This window comes from Crocodylus siamensis, chromosome 6 (genome assembly GCF_052110815.1).
Source record: "Crocodylus siamensis isolate JL-2025a chromosome 6, ASM5211081v1, whole genome shotgun sequence".
NCBI lineage: Eukaryota > Metazoa > Chordata > Crocodylia > Crocodylidae > Crocodylus > Crocodylus siamensis.
This window is the reverse complement of record NC_143400.1, coordinates 73,234,643-73,251,798: the sequence shown is the minus strand read 5'-3', so window position 1 is coordinate 73,251,798 and position 17,156 is coordinate 73,234,643. Positions and strand designations below refer to the sequence as shown.

Genomic DNA, 17,156 nt, shown 5'->3' with positions numbered 1-17,156 from the left:
TCCCTCCTGGGTAAGTTCTCCATGGTGCCGAGGCCCCTGGGTCTGCCTTCGGGAGCATCGGGTTTTGTTTCCAATGCCCCCAATCCCTGTGAGCGGCCCCAGCTGCCAAAGCCCCAAACTAGGGAACTTCCATTACCAAACAGGAGCCCTGGATCCCTCTTCAGGTCCCAAGGCAAATTGTCCCCTCTTTCCCTTCCACCCCTGTAGCGTGGAGGGGCCCTCCTCCCTTGTGGGAATCCCCTTCTTGGGTGACTCATGATTCCCTCAGGCTTGACGGGGTTGGACTGGTCTCCAGTGGTGTGTGTTGGAGGTGCACAGCATCCCCTCCCTCTCTGGAAAGGCCTGAGCTGCCCTGTGTGGCTCTCCTGGCCTGTCAGGCTGCCCTCCTCCCTGTGCGCTGAAGGGTCATTTGCCCCATGCAGGTAGGGGTGGGAACCCAAGCTGCATAGGGCAGTCCTTGGTGTCCCTTCTGCTCTATGGCCCTGTGCACTCCTCCATGCACCGATGGCACTGCACTGATGACACTGCTCTTGCCTTGTGCAGGGTTGGGGACCTGTGCTGCCTCATCCAGCTGTTGTGGCCTTGTCTGCTCCTGGACTCTCCGTGCATCAGCTCTCCAGCCCTGTGCACCAGTCTGTGCACTGAGGGCTTCTACCCCGCCTCGTGCAGGGTTGGGGACCCGAGCTGCTTCGTCATCCCTCATCAAAGCCGCCCAAAGCTTGCTGGGCATGCTGCCTTTTTATTCCTTCAGAAGATTCCACCCCTGGATTGGGAGCGGATCAATAGAAAAGCCTGAGGGGTTAGTTCCCCTTCAAGTCCTGCTCTTCACCTGACCCCTAGGTTGGGGAAGGGCAAAGCTTTCTCCTTCCCTTTCCTGATTCATAGGGAAGGGAAATGCTCCCACCAATTGCTCTGAGCCTTCTGGCTCAAGCCAGCAAACTGGGCTGCTACCAGCAAGCCTGCCACAGAAGCATCTTATGTAATCAATTACTGGAATTGGTGTTTGACTACCTCAGCAGGTAAACTGTAGGACTGGAACTTTGAGGGGAATTATTTAGTGGGAGTAACTGTCAAAAATGTTGTCCTTAACGTGAAAGAAGTTTGAACACTAGTGCAACAGATAATCAGTACTTAGAGATCTAAATTCCAGCAACATTTAAACTAATGCAAAAAGACATGTGCTGTGAAGTGATGGTAGGTTGACAGCAAAGAAGAGAAGGAAAAAATGATACAGAAAAATGGGATTCAAGCACCATTTAGAGCATCACAGTGGTACTCAAGGTGACAAAAGGAGTATTAATTACCAATGAAAGTCTTAATAATTCAACTGATAAATTCACTAGAACTAAAAGACTGTATTTAACACTTCAGAGAACTTAGACAAAATCAGTAATTAACAGAGAACATCCAGAACTTGTAATTATTTAAATGTATGCATAATATAAAATAGTCTAATAATAGAAGCACTCAGCCATGAGCACAGACCTGAGTGTCTATACAAGAGCTGTGAGGTTGGTCCAATTCACCGGAATTCCAGCGCATGGAGCAGACTCAGTTAATCGAGTCTGCTGGACCATGGCAGTTGCTACACTCTAGGAGCTTCCTGCATCTTGTTGAACGAGCTTTAGACTGCAGACAGAAGTGCTGCTCCCAGATGTAACTCCAAAAGATTTCTGCAAAGTGTTCTGAGTTACACCGTTACCCCAGACCAAACAGAAGTTCACTGTTTGTTCCAAGGGGAAGGGAATCTAGCTGTGGGCTGCGAGCCTGCAGCCAGGTTCCCGTAGCAATAGTCAAGCTCTCTGCCAGTGCTTGCTGTTTTCAGAATGGGAGGGGGAAAAGGCCAGGAGACAGCTCATTCTTGGGACTCCCCAGCCCCTACTGAAGGGTGGGGTGGCTGAATTGGAGCCTCCTCCACTGGGGGGAAGGTGGGGGAGGGCTCCAATACTCCCACCTCACCCAAACCCCCCAGACTGAGACCTCCCTCTGCTCCCCCACTCCCTCCACCCTGCTTCTGAAAACAGCAACAGGCTGGGAGTTGGGCAGACACAAGTTACAGAACATGCCATGTGTTGAAAGATCCCATGCAATGAGGGTCACATTTTCTCCCAGTTGGCCATCTTTGAAGCTGTTTGCAGATGTGCACATGTGTTTGGCCACAGCTATAAACTGCTTTCTGTGGCCAGATCAGGCAAAAAAAAAATGTCAGTTTTCTCTGCACCCTACGTTCAAGCATCCCTGCTACCATTTTTAAGTGTGAGGATGCTCATACACAAGACACAAGGATGTTTTAATTAGAGCACTCGGAGCTGCTCTAATTAAAGCGCTGCCGCTGCCCCTGCCCCACGTCTGGAGCACGTGTAAAAGTGGCCTCAATAACTTCTGAACCTTGTCTGTAACAAACAACCTTGTCTGCCTACTGCTGTTTTAACATTTCAGACGTCACCAGTTGATTTTCCCTGTAGGCCACAGTGTCTCCAAGCGAGGGGGCCGGAAGCGACACCAGCACACGCGGGCGAGCAGCTCTGAGGGGCAGACGAGGGACTCGAACCCGCCACCCACCCGCAGCCGCCTGCCTGTAACTCGCAGCTCGGGAGACAGGGCGCGGCCGCAGCCCGCCCGCGGCCTCAAACACACGCGCATTTCTGCTTTCCCCCTCCCCACGCAGAAGTGCGATTGCGTCATCACGAACGGCCGGCGACCTCGCTCCTTGAATGGCGCGGTGGAAGTGACGCGCCGGAAAAGCTGGCTGGTTTGTGGTTCAGCTGGTTGCTAGCAGCCGGCTTGTGCGGCGTCCGTCGTTTCCCGGCTGCAGTCTCCGTGCGGTGTCTGGGCCCGAGCGCGGCGGGGCGATGAGCTACGAGCACCGCAGGGGATGGGGCCGCGGCCGCGGCGGGGGTGGCGGCGGGGGCGGGGGCTCCCGGCCTTCCTCCTCCGAAGGAGGATACGGAGGCCGTGGGGGCGGCGGCGGCCGGGGGCGACATCCTGGGCACCTGAAGGGCCGCGAGATCGGGCTGTGGTACGCGCGGAAGCACGGGCAGAGGAGCAAAGAGGCCGACAGGCAGCAGGTAACGAAGCGGCGGGGCTGAGCGGGGTCGGCGCCCGCCAGCCGCACTCTTCGGCCCCGGGGCTCCCGCGGTGCCCTGGACATCTGCTTGCCTGTGAACCCCTAAGAGCAAGTGGTAGCTCGCAAGCAGCCGGATGTCAATGCCAGCACTTGCAAATAAATCATCATCAATCAATCCCCCCTCCCCGCCCCCCTGACCCCCACTTCTGGGTCAGGCTGGCACATCCTCCCCCCTGCCCCCCTCAGAGAAGCCAGTTGAAAGAGAAGTTTGCATACAGGGAAGAAAACATGTTAGTTTTTAAGCTGCAACTGAGGATAAACTATGGGGAGGGCAGCTCTAAAAAACACTTGGTGTGTCCCTGGAGGTTTGAAAGGGGATTTGAATAGGGCCTAGTTCACCTGTCACTTATTCTTCCTTGTACCATTAAGCAAAAAAAACTGGTGAATACAAAGAAGAGCCTCCTCTATCTCAAAAGCTAAAGACTTTGATGGAGGAAATAGATTTTTTTTTCCTTTTTTTAACTTTTGTGCTGATTTTGCTGTCCTACAAAAGATAACACATGTGATATCATGTTTGTGCTGTTGTCATATACAAAAGATACCACTTTCAGCAGCTCAGCACCTGTTTTCAGATACAAAATGTTATCTTCCCTCCTTAAAAATTCCTCTGCAGAAGAGGAGGATCAAGTCTGCACTTTTACACAGTATTTCCCCCTGGCAATAACATGTGCAGCTGTAAGGAGATGAAACAAGCAATTCTTCTCAATATGTGTGTCTTGTTTTATGTGTGTCTTATTTTTTTTCCTGCTGGGAAGAGGCAGTTTGTGTGTTGTTGCCTGTTCGTGTGCGCCTGTGTAATATCAGGGCACCTCCACAGGCATAGTTTTGGAAAGGACGGGGAGAGGCAAAAAGAATGTAAGGAAAGTGCTCTTAAGTAATGTTCACGGGCAGGAGATGTACAACAATGTCAACATATGGACCTGTTTAGTTCATTTCTTTTTGATCCAGCAGACTATGTTCTTTTAAAAACTGTGAAAAAGTTGTAGTGTTTTTTGTTTTGTAGTTAATGGCCTAACTTCTGAAAGATTTAGATAACTGAAATTTGACTTGTCTATTAAAATAGTTACTCCTCGCTTAATGTTGTAGTTATGTTGTTGGAAAATGCAACTTTAAGTGAATCTAATTACGTCACAGTAGTTGCCTGCTAGCAGGCAACAGCCAAACAACATTATAACCGAACACTGTGTGACTTTAAACAAGTATATTCTCTAATAGATTAGCAACATTGTAATGAAACAAAGTTAAGCGGGGTGATGTTAAGTGAGGAGTACGTGTAGCTGTAGAACACTTTATTTGAAATCCATTAATGGCGTTCACTGTAACTGGATTTTTTTTTAAGACTTTAAGGTATTTAACAAGTGAGTAATGAAGGGCTGGCATAGTAGAGGTGAGGGCATTATATAAATCTCAGCTTTTTAAACTTCAGTTTCCATTATACCTGTAACACAAAGAAAAAGTTGCACCTAAGAACTTCCTTAGAAATAGCAACTTGTGCACAAGTTCAAACGTAAGCTTTTATACAAATGAATTTGATGGTTAAGATGTCTTCTGTGATATAGTAAGAAAAAGTGCATTGCCCTTGTTTTCTGAATTACTGGATAAACCGCTTTTCTGTTGCTTTAGAGAGCTGTGGTGCAAATGGATGAACATCGTGAAGAACAGATTGTGCAGCTGTTGAATACTGTCCAGACTAGAAACGAAAAAGAACAAGAAGCCATGTCCTGGTGGTCAGGCGAGGAAGAAGGGTAAACAGAACAATTATTTGTGCATTATATTTATTTTGGTTCACACAGTGTCATTCTGGGAGTTGCTAAAAAGACTTCAGTAGAACATCTAGTGCCATTGCTTGTGCGGCTTAGCTTAAGTAAAAATGCTGTGACATTTTTCTCTCTGTGTCTTAATGTATCAAGCCAATTAATATGGCATTGTCACATTGTTTTGCAGGAAATGTGAGTTTAAAATATTTACCCATTTTAGAGTACTAGGCTGATCTATTAGGAAGAATACATTTTCTTAGCTCACCTTGGATTGATGTCTTTTTGTTTCCTGTGCGTGGGAAGGGCCAGGATACTGGGCCTCCTATTAATTCTAGGGACACTTTGCCTTACGCTATTTGTAATTCTGTAGTCCTCTACTAACCTACTACTAATGGCTGCAACTGGAGAAGATGCATTAGGGAAAGGAATGTGTGGTATTTGCAACTGGTTCTTTTATCCCTTCTTCCAGGTGGTCAAACTTTGGCACAGGCAGTCTGTGTGTAATATGTGGCAGAGTAGAGAGAGCATAGGCAGCACAGTGGCAGAAAAATAGGAATAAGAAAGCTTGGTCAGGGACCACAGGTTAAGGAGCAGAAAGTAGAGCAGCAGATTGGGCAGGGGAAAGGGATCAGAGTGGCATTCAGGGAAGGTGCGCTGCTAACCTGTGGCATCATGCCTACCAGAGTTTGCCCCTCCATGTCCTGCTCTGTTTAACTGATGTGGTGATAAAATTGCTTGGCTATAGCAGAAGCATGTAGTATTGCCTTGTCTCCAGTTTGCTCTTGCATCTGTCTGAAATATCTGTTGTTGTTAATTATACCTACAGTTACTAAAGCTGAAGGATTAGAAAAGTGTTTCTTTTTTGCTTCATGCATTTGACAGCACTTTCATTCCAGCAATGGGTTTTAAAAGTGGGGAATTGATTTCCAAAAAATGAAAATTGGCAAAAGCCTGGCATGTGTAGTGTTTGAAATGCATTTTAAATAACTCCTCAAAGTGACTACATTTCAGATTGACACTCAGGATGGTTAAGAAAGAAAATGTAAAAATCCAATTTACTTGTCACTATGCTTTTTTGCTTCTCTTTGAGATTGAACAGTGAAATCAAGACAAGCTTTGCACTTGTGTAGACCATTTCACTTGCAGATGTCTTGTGGGGCGTTATCTGTTGTTTTTTTTCTTTTTGCTGTTGTAAGGGAAAGGTTTGTTCAAAAAAAGTTTGTGCATGAATTTTCTGTGTGTGTGTGGTGCATGTGCAAGTAGTTTTCATTGGTGGTTGCAAAATTACTTTGAACGTAATAAAACTTAAAGCAGTTCCGTATGCATACCTGAGAAACCTGAAGAGACAGATTTTCTTCAAGGTGCTCTTGAATTCATATGTTTAAGAATATTAGCGCACGTGATCTCTGCTGAGAAAAGGAAACTCATTTGTATGGTTTAAAAATTAGACAGACTCAAGATATTTAACAAAAAGTCTTTCTACTACTTGTTTCAGTGGCCAAGTGTATCCTTAATTATTTTGTTTTAACATTTCAATATGGAAGTTAAAATGCAATCTAATCTTTGTTCCAGACCTGATCAAGTGGAGCAAGTAAAAGAGAAACCAACCTTGGAAAAGGTTCCTATAAAACATAGACCAAACTTGGAGAGAACATTCCTAGATCGGGATGCAGAATTTCTGTTTCAAAAAAATGAGCCAGATATTGATTTAGATGAGCAATTTAGAGAAGAATTAAGAAAGAAGAAGTCTGATTCAAGATACATTGAAATGCAGGTACTGTATAATGCTAAAGTAACTTGCTTTGAGTAGAAGGCATAGCTTTTTTTATCTTATTTAGTGAAAGAATGTTGGTTTGATAATCTTACCTTAGTTTTACTAAAATACCTGAAAATAACTTTTGATATTTTTTGTGATGCCATTTTTATGTAGCTAGCTAGCTATCTATCATTTTAATTAAAACATTTTACAAGGGTAATTACCAATTCTGTGCAATCTAGTAGAAAGTATTAGACATTATATTAATTTGTATTAATATGAGCATACATACTTATATTGTGTAATGTTTTTTGATGTGGCTAGCATTCCAAAATTCGTAGTTAAGAACTAAATCCAGAGCTGTGACAGCCTTTGGTAACTTTGAATAAATTACCTGGGTAATTTAGTCATGAAAGCAGTAACTGGCCATAGGTTCAGTTTTATTTTGATATTGTGCTAATTGTTTTATCCTTCATCCATTTCTATCAAATCAATCTATGTATATATGGGTGTATAGGTTATCTTTACAGAATATCATTAAGGGGTGCTGATGTGCCTACAACTGGGAAGGGCAACTATTTTGGGTGCAGAGATGCTTAACCTGTCACCTTTGCCACAAGAAGTCCCTCCTCTTGCCTTTCAGAAATAGTCCTTTTGGGAGTGGGGATTACTATCTTAGAACTAAAAAAAAAAAAAATCATACAGTAAAAGTCAAACACCTGCTAGAACATTTTTAAATTTATCACAAAAAATATTTATCATGATTTGTGTTGGTGTGCTGTATATAGAAGGGACTGCATAATAACTAAAAAATAGTCTCATTCTTTTATATTGTGTATGGGGCTTGGGGAGGGTGTATGTATGGTAGAGGTGTGGCTGTGTGGGGGCATAAGGTATGTTGGGGGTTGTGGAGGTGGGTGTGGGGGTGTGAGGTTTATGAGGTGTGGGCAGTGCCCCCGCCCCATGGCAGCTCCTGTGGCCAGCAGCAGCAAATGGGTGGGCAGTACTTGAGGAGCTCCTGCCCAGTGCAGGTGCTGGTGCCAGGTGGGGCATCTCTCTGGCCAATGCTGCGCTGGGGGCAAGAGGTGCAGCCTACTTGGCCACCTCTATCCCAGCGGATCTGCGTGCACCTGCAGCTTCTGGCCTTGCACGCAGTAGCCCTGCTGGGCCCCGTGGGGAACCAGGAGGCAGGCTCTTTCCACTTCCAGTCAGCAGACCTGCATGGCAAGGGCAAGAAGGCAGTGGCTGCAGTGCAGCACTTCTCCCAGCACGTGGCCCTCCGATAGAGGCAGCAGCAAGAGCCAGCCAGGAACCATGGGGCCAGGCTGGCTTCTGCTGTGTTCTGCGTTGCAGCCAGAAAACATGCAACTTGGCATGGCACAGCTGTTCAGCCTGCCTGGGCACCGTCCTACCCTGCCCCCATGGTTCCTGCCTGCGATGTAGCACACAGCAAGAGCCATCCCAGCTCCATAGTTCCTGGCTGGCTCCTGCTGCCGCTGGCCCTGACCCCTGGGGTTCCATGCTCCCACCTGCTACTACTCCCACTTCCCTTCCTTCCCTGCTTGCCACCACTGCTGCTGCACCCCCAGCTACCGCTGTATGGCTGTGGTGCCGGGGCTGCGGTGCAACAGGAGCACTATGCGGCTTCCGGTTGGGCTGGGCTGGCTCCTGCTGTGCTGGCGTCCTCCCTGATCCTCCCCCTCCCCTTTCTCCAAGTTCTTACCTGAGTTCCCTTTTGGGGTGTGCTAGAACCCTCTGGTAGGTTAGAAGTTGGCAGGGCTGGGTGGGCCTTGCTGCTTCTGCTCTGCTGCTGCTGCTGCTGCCACTGGGTCTTGCTGCTGGCTTCTCCTGGGTCTTGCTGCCACTGGCTCCTGTCATCTTTGACAGGCAACCCGGGGCAGATAGATACTCATTTTGAGGCGCCCCACAGGCTGGGTAGAATGGCCTGGAGAGCCTTATTTTGTCCACCCCGGCCTACAAGTTCTCTGCAGGAATAAGAATTTTTAATTTAAGGGTCAAATCCAGAAGATGAAACTATGAAACAAAGGGCCCAGGCTCTCACACATGCACATAATTAACTTTAATTTTGCAAATACTCTTTTCCCACCCATCCCCCTGCCCCGAGTGGAAACTGTGCATATGGTTAAACGTGCACATAAACCTAAGCCTAGGGCCTACAAATTCTTAACTCGAGACCAATATGCTGCTTTGTTTTCTGATTGAAAGATGGATAGTAGGCAAAATTGGTTATGTCTTTTACCTCGGATTGTCTTTTAAATGCTCTTCTCAACTGCATGTATTTTTTTTATTTTTTTTTCTCCTAGAGGTTCCGAGAAAAATTGCCTTCATATGGGATGAGAAGGGTAAATATATTTTTATTTTAAAATTGAATACATACTTGTTCTTTTATTTAAAAAAAAAAAAATAGAGAAGCATTTGTAAAAGTATGACTTTGAGCTGAGCTTTAGAATTGAAAGCCTGTTGGTTTTGGTGCATCTCTTCTGAAGAATCCTACCTTTTCTAATAAAAGTTACCTTTTACTTGTGAAGCATCAGTATTAGCTCTGACTTCATTTCAGAAGAGATGAATTCTTCACCAGTGTGTAGGAACTCATTTTGATATGTTGAAACTTATTATTTTTGTCAGAGGTAGCAGTTTGTATGGAAACAATCAAATGTGCCAAAATATGGTACTGTTAAAATATATTTTAAAAATACCGTTTTTCTCTATGCCTTTGCAGTGTCAACTTCTAAAGTTGCATTTCATGGGCTTTTTGAGACTCAAACAGCCTTAAACCCAGGCTTTGCTAATGCATCATATTATGCCTGCTACCTTGGTACTTGGGCAACCCTATTAGCCCATTATATAACATTGTGTTCATTGCTGTTATATTTTTTGTAGATTAATTAAAAGCTAAGTCTGTAGGAAATTCTTCTGAAGTCTAATATCCACTTAATATAACATTTATTATAATGCTTTCTTTACCTTTTCAAATAGGAACTGGTAAACGTGATAAATAATAATCAGGTAACTGTGATAAGTGGTGAGACTGGTTGTGGAAAGACCACACAAGTAACTCAGTTCATTCTGGATGACTACATTGAGAGAGGAAAAGGGTCTGCTTGCAGGATTGTGTGCACACAACCAAGGAGGATCAGTGCCATCTCAGTAAGTGTCATCTTGAAAACTATATTACTTTTTTGAATATTAATTTATTTTTGCCAGAAGGAAATTGGAAGAAAGGAGCGTCTCCTATTTGTATTGAAGAACTGCAAAAAGATTGCAGTCAGCTTTGGTTTTCTTTCATTTTATGTTTTCTCTCTCAAAGTTTGTGCTGCCCAAAGAGATTACAATCGTAAATCCCCTCTCCTACAGGCACCTATACGCCTAATTCATTGTGCAGATGTAAAAATAAAAAGAAGTTTGTTGATTTTTGTGTGTGTGTGTTTGCAGCTAAATGTTACTCACTAACAGTAAGGTATTTTACAGCAGTTAACCAATTTTCCAAAAACTGGCTGAACCTTACAACAGGAAATTCATCCAGAACAAATCCCCTTTATCTTTGCAGAGATTATAGTGCTTAGGGTCAGAAGGGACCTAAACAGATCATCAGGTCTGACCCCCTGCCCCAGGCAGGAAGGAGTGCTGTCATAACACCCCAGCCAAATATCTATACAGCCTCCACTTGAAGGCCCCCAAGGTAGGAGAGAGTACCACCTCCCTTGGGAGTCCATTCCAGAGCCTGGAAGCCCTAACCATGAAGCAGTGCCTCCTCATGTCCAGTCTGAACCTTCTTTCTAACAATTTGTGGCCATTATTCCTAGTAACCCCTAGTGGTGCCTGGGGGAACAGAGTCTCTCCCAATTCCCGCTGGTTTCTCTTGATGAGTTGGTAAATGGCCACCAGATCCTTTCTCAGCCGTAGCTTAGATATTAGCTAAGTTTTCCGTTTTAACGCTCATATCATACATGAGCATGTTACAGGTAAAGGAGAACATAAGAGTTTGTACCTGACCTAAGCAATTTCACAATCTAAAATAGTTGGGAAAACTGTAGCACTTTGCTTTGTCCAGCATTTTGAAAATTAGAGGTGAAAATTTCTGAGCATGTTTGATTGCATGAAACTTGATAGCCAGAATGAACAAAAAGTCTTTAAAGTTTATAAAAAGAATCTCTTTGCCCTTAATCTCTTTGAGTATAATGAATATATGTTTTATATAGAATTGGCAAGCTGGTCAATTAACTAGTCAAATATTGGCCACTGACCAGTCAGCTGACTGCATATTTTTTTGACTGATCAAAGATTATAGCAATTTTACGAAAAACCTCAACAAAACCCTACATGTTTTTGCAGTTATCTTTGCAGAAAATATGATTTTTTGTTGTTGTTTTGATTACACATCTGTGATTTTTTTCTTTATATTATATGGACCTCTTGGTAACTTATTTACAATTTTTTGAGGATATTTGACCGGTCAGTTGACCAATCTTTATTTGACTGATCAAATACCTAACCCTAGTTTAGTATATAAAACTGTTAAGTGGGGAAAGCTGAAAAAGCCTGTAAAAAACCCCCTGTAAATTGACATAATATAGTGGTCATCCTTAATAATTGGCGTATGTAGTGGTCATCCTTAAGAAATAAGTTGACTTAGTAAATCAAAATTACAAAATCATGAGCTGTCCCAGGGTTGTTTTTCAGCCCATTGAGGACAAGTAAGATAAACTTCTTGGGTTTGTTTTGGTGCTAATTTCATGCAGTTTTATTTAAACTGTTACATTTTGAGAAAACTAATAGTAAATACTTTGAATTTTTATTTTAGTAGTTAATGAAAACTGATGCTGTGGGTATTAATCTACTCTGTATTTACTTCTGTCTTATACTGCTGACTTTAATTGACTTACAACTTTTGTAGTACTGGAATCATGAATGCTAATACCACTTTTCATACATAACTTACAGAAGTTTGTGTATTTAAGGGAAGATCTTAGTCTATGTTTGCAGCTATTTACTAAAGTTGAAATTTTGTTTGAACAAAGTCACTTGACCATAGTACCCATCTTTCTTTTTTTTAATTTTTTATTAATGCCCATCAGGGAGAAAGTGTACTTCCCAGGAAAAATTGCATGTCATACAGCAAAGAATTAAGGAGATGTTTCAAAATATCTTTCAGTTCTGTTGCATATAATTTTTGTTGGTTTTTTTGTTTTGTTTTTTTAACAAGTGCATGTACAACTTCATTATAGGGAGTGCCTATTAAGAAATAATAAGAACTTCACAGATAACCATTGTGACCTTTTTAACATGTTGGTGTGATTTTTAAGGTTGCAGAGAGAGTTGCTGCTGAAAGGGCGGAAGTATGTGGTAATGGGAAGAGTACAGGATACCAAATTCGCTTGCAGAGGTAAGTGATGGTTTTCTTCGAAAACTTTGGGCACTGTAAGAGTTAGATAAGAGGTGCTGGTCAAGGTGAAGCAGAAGCAGAACAGTGTTATGGTCTAAGAGAATACTGTATACTAATCCTAGAAAACTGGAAAAAATTAGAAGGTGCCAAATGGGTACCAGACTAAAAAGTTTCAAATGGGTTATATGGCCCAAGTTATCTGAGATCGTAAACAGTATAGAGAGATTTTTGACAGCTTGGTCCCATTTGCAGCATCTTATTTGTGGAACCCAAGCTCACGGTCGCATTCATAAACACTGTTTAATAGAGAACAATTTTCTACCATATTGTTAGTCTCCAGCAGTCATTTGCACTGTGGTTTAAATTGCTGCAATAATTTGAGGCAGGAAGGAAAAGCAAATCCCAAAATGATAATAAATAATGGCTGTACAATCTGATTCTGGCAGATTGAGTGCCCATTCTCATCTGAAGAATATTGTGGATAGCCCCTTTCTTAATTTCCTCCTGCAACAATTTATTTCTGAATGAGTGAGTTGACAGAATAAAGTTGAATGATAGACACTTTAAAGCGTACATTTTGATTTTGAGCTTTTAAAGTACTTTGTAAAGTATTGAAAAGAAGAACTCAGGAATTCTTAATGCATCTCTTTTCAGTCGGTTGCCAAGGAAACAAGGCTCCATTTTGTACTGTACAACAGGAATTGTCTTACAGTGGCTTCAATCAGACAAGTAAGAACTTATTGAAAAAAACAATGTAATTATCATAAGATATAATTAGTAAACTAGTTGTTTAAATAGTGATATTTATTGGGTTTTTTGGTTAACATTTGCTTCTAGTCTGTGATGTGCTAAACAGAATCATCTTTGTACTCTATTTTAGGCAATTGTCCAGTGTTAGTCATGTTGTCCTTGATGAAATCCATGAAAGGAATCTTCAGTCAGATGTCTTAATGACTGTTATTAAAGATCTCCTAAATGTTCGTTCAGACCTGAAAGTAATACTGATGAGTGCTACTTTGAATGCAGAGAAATTTTCAGAATATTTTGGTAAGTGAAATGTCTGCATTGTAATATTGATTGCACATTATAATTACAGTTGTTTCTGGTTTGGGAATAGCTCCACACCACTGTTGGGCATCAAACTGCTGACCATCTTAGTGCTTCCTTAGTTTATTCCTGGCTTGTTCAGCTTCCCTTTGGCTGGAGGCTGCATTTGGTGCTGGCCATATGGTGTAGGTGGAGTCCCCCCTACCAGGCAGACAGTGCTGGCAGTGTGCGGCTGCCTGAGATCCTACCTTCCCAACTATGTAGGAGCACCCCCACACCTTTGCTGCATGGCCTTGGGAGAGGTGGCTGAAAGGGTCTGCCAGTTGGATGACCCTGATTTATTGCATCGTGGATATATGCCACTGTCACTTTCTGTTAGTAGATATCTTTTAGAGTTGTGAGCATACTATACAATAGAAGCTGCTACACAGCAGTTGACTTTTTCTTTAGGTTTTAGCAAATTTAAAAGCTCTACGGATGAACATTTCAAGCTCTGTCGTATCTAATTCCAGCCTACGAGTGGCCTCTGGTTTGCGTTTCAGACAACTAATAAGAATATAGGGAAGCATGTGCTCTTGTTACATATGGTATTTTTATTTCTTCATTTTCTGTGAATATTTCCTGGCCCATTTCAAAGGTAATACATTTTCCTAGAAACCAGAGATTTAAAAAGCGTGCAGTTAAGAAGATAAAAAACCTAGTGAGAAATGTTAGCTGAGCTTCCCTTTTTTTAAAATACAGAATAGTGCTATAGTTCTGTCCTGTCTTGTCTTACTTGTTTAAGAACTGCTTATGTTACCTTGTTAGACGGTTGTCCCATGCTTCATATACCTGGATTCACTTTTCCTGTAGTGGAATATCTTTTGGAGGATGTCATTGAAAAATTAAGGTCAGTGCATTTCTAAATGTAAAGATCATGTAATGGTAGCAAACATTACTGGGTGCATACGTAGAATGAAGTTTATATTTTTGCTCAGCTGAACTCTCTGGAATTACCAGAGTTGCCAAGCACTCTCCACTATGACTAAACTAGAAAGGCAGTTCGCTCTTTCTATTGACAGCTGATGTTTCTGAATTGAAGGCAGGCATCTTGTTTAAGAAAACATTTTTGCTAATGGAAAACGGAGTTGTTTTTGTTGTAGCTTCATAAGTAACATCTTGCAAAATGCGAGGTGCTATCAGTAGTAATTTAAATATATTTTTAATGTGAGGAAAAACTGTTTAAAAGATCGATATTCAGGATAGATGATATGATGATAGTGCCTAATCATCTTATTACTTTTCAGTCTGCTAGACTGAGCTAAATAGTGTTCATGTATATTTAGAGACTATTAACAAAAAAAAAAAAAGACACTTTGTAAGGATGGTGCCTATTTTGTAAGGGAAGATTCTTAACCATTTTTGTAATATAAAGTACAGCAAAGTATTCTCATGTTTCTCACTGGTTGTGGATTGAAAAAATAATGCATGTAGTAGATGTTCAGATTTTACTTTTTAAATAATTTTCATTTGATTATGAATAAGTACCTTGTTTTTTTTTTTTAACATTCACTTAAGGTATATGCCAGAAAACACAGATCGCAGACCTCGCTGGAAAAAGGGCTTCATGCAGGGGCACATAAGCAGACCAGAAAAGGAAGAAAAAGAGGAAATCTATAGAGAACGTTGGCCAGATTATCTAAAGCAGCTTCAAGGAAGGTTGGTCAGTCTTGTTTTCTTTGCTGCACTTCAAATGTTACCAATTACATGTACTTCTACAGGCGCAAACGATAATGTGACTAACAATCCTATAGTGACAGGCATAACACCAAGTGTTGAAATGCTAATTAAAAGTTTTAGATAGACTCATGTAATTCTAGGTCTGATCAGACTAAAAGCTGCCAGTGCCAAGGCTAATGTAGACAAAGCTATGGCTGTTATCCATTTTCCTGTTGGTATATATGATCCATAATTCTGGCTCTTAATGAAACTATCTGGCTTCTGTTTCTCTTAGAATCCCTGTCCCTATTCAGTATTTCTTTGCATTAAATGCTGTTGATGGTTTGGTTCCACAATCAATAGATTTCATGATTTAAACACTCTAGTGGGCTCTAAAATACTTCTGACAACTTTATGCAGACTGTTTCTTCATACAGTTTTAAACAGATTAAAAACAAAAACACTGCTTTTTCCAGTCTTCTGAATGATGGTCTCCACTTGAGTCTCTTTGCTTTGTTGCATTTATGGCTCTTGCAGTACTGTGGTCATGTCAAAGGCCTAGCTGAGCCCTTCCTTAGAAGACCCTTTCTGAAAGGTAACCCAGCCCTCTTTTTAAATAGAGAAGTTATTTTGGAAACCCTCCAGGCCTTGGTAGCTATGCTCTTCTTAGTGATAGGTGGTATGTTATAGGAAGTAGCTCCACAACTTCAGCTCTCTTGTGTGAAAGCCATCAGGTTCTGACAGGGTTTGGGTTATCCATTGTCCCCTAAAACCTCATCAGTTCACACTTTATTAGGAGTCAGTTCTATTGATTTGCTCCCTGGGAGGAGTGGCTCTGGCAAGGGAATCTCCCTACTATCTTTCATAATAAAGACTGATTGGAAAAAACTCATTAAGTTTTTCTGCGATGACATTTTTGCCCTTTGGGGTTCCTTCTACAACCTGATCATCCAGTAGCTCAACTGATTTCCTGTCATTCTTCCTGCTTTTAAAGTTTTGTAAGACATTTTTACTGTCTTCTGTCCCTTATAAATTTTCTCCTCAAATCCTCTGTTTGTTTTGTTTTTTTTACTTCCCTTATAGCTGTTTTACATTTCGCTTCCAGAGTTGTTGTTCGTTTATTTTTCTCACTTGAACCTGACTTCCTGGGGTTTTTTTGTTTTATTTTGTTTGTTTTTTTTTTAAATGAAATGCACATTTTTTCCCCTTTAATATGTTTTCCTTTATTTAGTCATTTCACTTTGGTCGCTCTTCCCTTCTGAGTTCTGTTGTTCCTCTCTTGAATGAATTTGTCCTAAAATGAAAAGTATCAGTTGTACTCCTACCAGGGTAGCGTATACTTTACTAGAATATTTCCTATCCTGTACAGGTTTTTTTCTTCCGCACATCCACAACTTCATTCTACCCAAAAATTCAGTGTTTTCTCCACTGCGGATTTAAAGCTTCTCTACCTTTGCTGCTTTTGTTGTGGACTGCAATAATTGCAAGTAGCGATGCCTATATAATGTATTCCAAAGTCTTTACTGATTGGCTTGAATTAAGTCCCTCAGGAAGATCATTAGTTTGAATGATGAAGCATGAAATGTTTGTAGGCTGCTTAAATTATTTAGTTTTAATTCAGAAAGGTTATATTAATATAATCTGGCTTTTTGCAAAAATAGAACATAAAATCTTTCATTTAAGATGTAATGCCAAGTAGTATTTAGTATTTCTGTACTATTTGGGGGTATTTCAGGGTAGGTGTTAACAACCAACAGCCTACTGGGTGGATCTGGTCTGCCAAGGTCTGATCAAGCTTTGGGGGATTGGAGGCACATGGCTATTTCTTACTGCCCATCCCCTCCATAGCCTTCCCTGCTTTCGTGTCTGAATTTACACGTGCCATGGTATTTGTCCTTCCCTATTGCCATGGGGGGCAGGGATTGGTGATAAGAGTAAATGTAAGAGGCTTAGATGGCCTAGAGAGGCAAAGATGTACATCTTGTAATATGGGGCCAGATTGGAACCAGTGGTCTGGACAGAAAAAGGTTGCTGATCCCTGTAAGATGATCTAACTTTAAATGTTAGTTTGAATAATGCAAGAGCTCTGACCATATTTTACAGCAAATTACATTTAGGTTAAACCCACTATATAGATTAATATAATGCTAGTGTGTCAAAAGAATTGTCCTACGTTAGTGCTGTCCTTATGTTGTCAGATTGAAATTAGTTTTGTACAGAGCCTTTCTAATTGCAATGGCAGGTCTTTGGAAGTGCCCTCATTTATAGGGTTCTTATCTGTGGTATGTTGTAGGAGGCTCTTGATGTTTCTGATTTTATGCCTTATAGTTGCAGGAGTGAGGGTTTGAAGTGTGTGATCATTGGGTA

At 41.8% G+C, this 17,156-nt stretch overlaps 1 protein-coding gene across 1 annotated transcript in view; it reads left to right on the top strand.

Moving 5' to 3' along the window:
* The first annotated feature begins 2,780 nt into the window (after positions 1 to 2,780).
* Positions 2,781 to 17,156, top strand: part of DHX36 (DEAH-box helicase 36) — a 39,357-nt gene continuing 24,981 nt past the window's right edge. The window contains exons 1-10 of the mRNA XM_090055899.1: positions 2,781 to 3,068; positions 4,751 to 4,872; positions 6,457 to 6,658; positions 8,965 to 9,003; positions 9,638 to 9,808; positions 11,965 to 12,044; positions 12,699 to 12,773; positions 12,925 to 13,091; positions 13,899 to 13,980; positions 14,649 to 14,789. Of these exons, the coding sequence (XP_089912025.1) occupies positions 2,853 to 3,068; positions 4,751 to 4,872; positions 6,457 to 6,658; positions 8,965 to 9,003; positions 9,638 to 9,808; positions 11,965 to 12,044; positions 12,699 to 12,773; positions 12,925 to 13,091; positions 13,899 to 13,980; positions 14,649 to 14,789 (1,295 nt within the window). The 5' untranslated portion in view covers positions 2,781 to 2,852. The remainder of the gene's footprint in view (positions 3,069 to 4,750; positions 4,873 to 6,456; positions 6,659 to 8,964; positions 9,004 to 9,637; positions 9,809 to 11,964; positions 12,045 to 12,698; positions 12,774 to 12,924; positions 13,092 to 13,898; positions 13,981 to 14,648; positions 14,790 to 17,156) is intronic.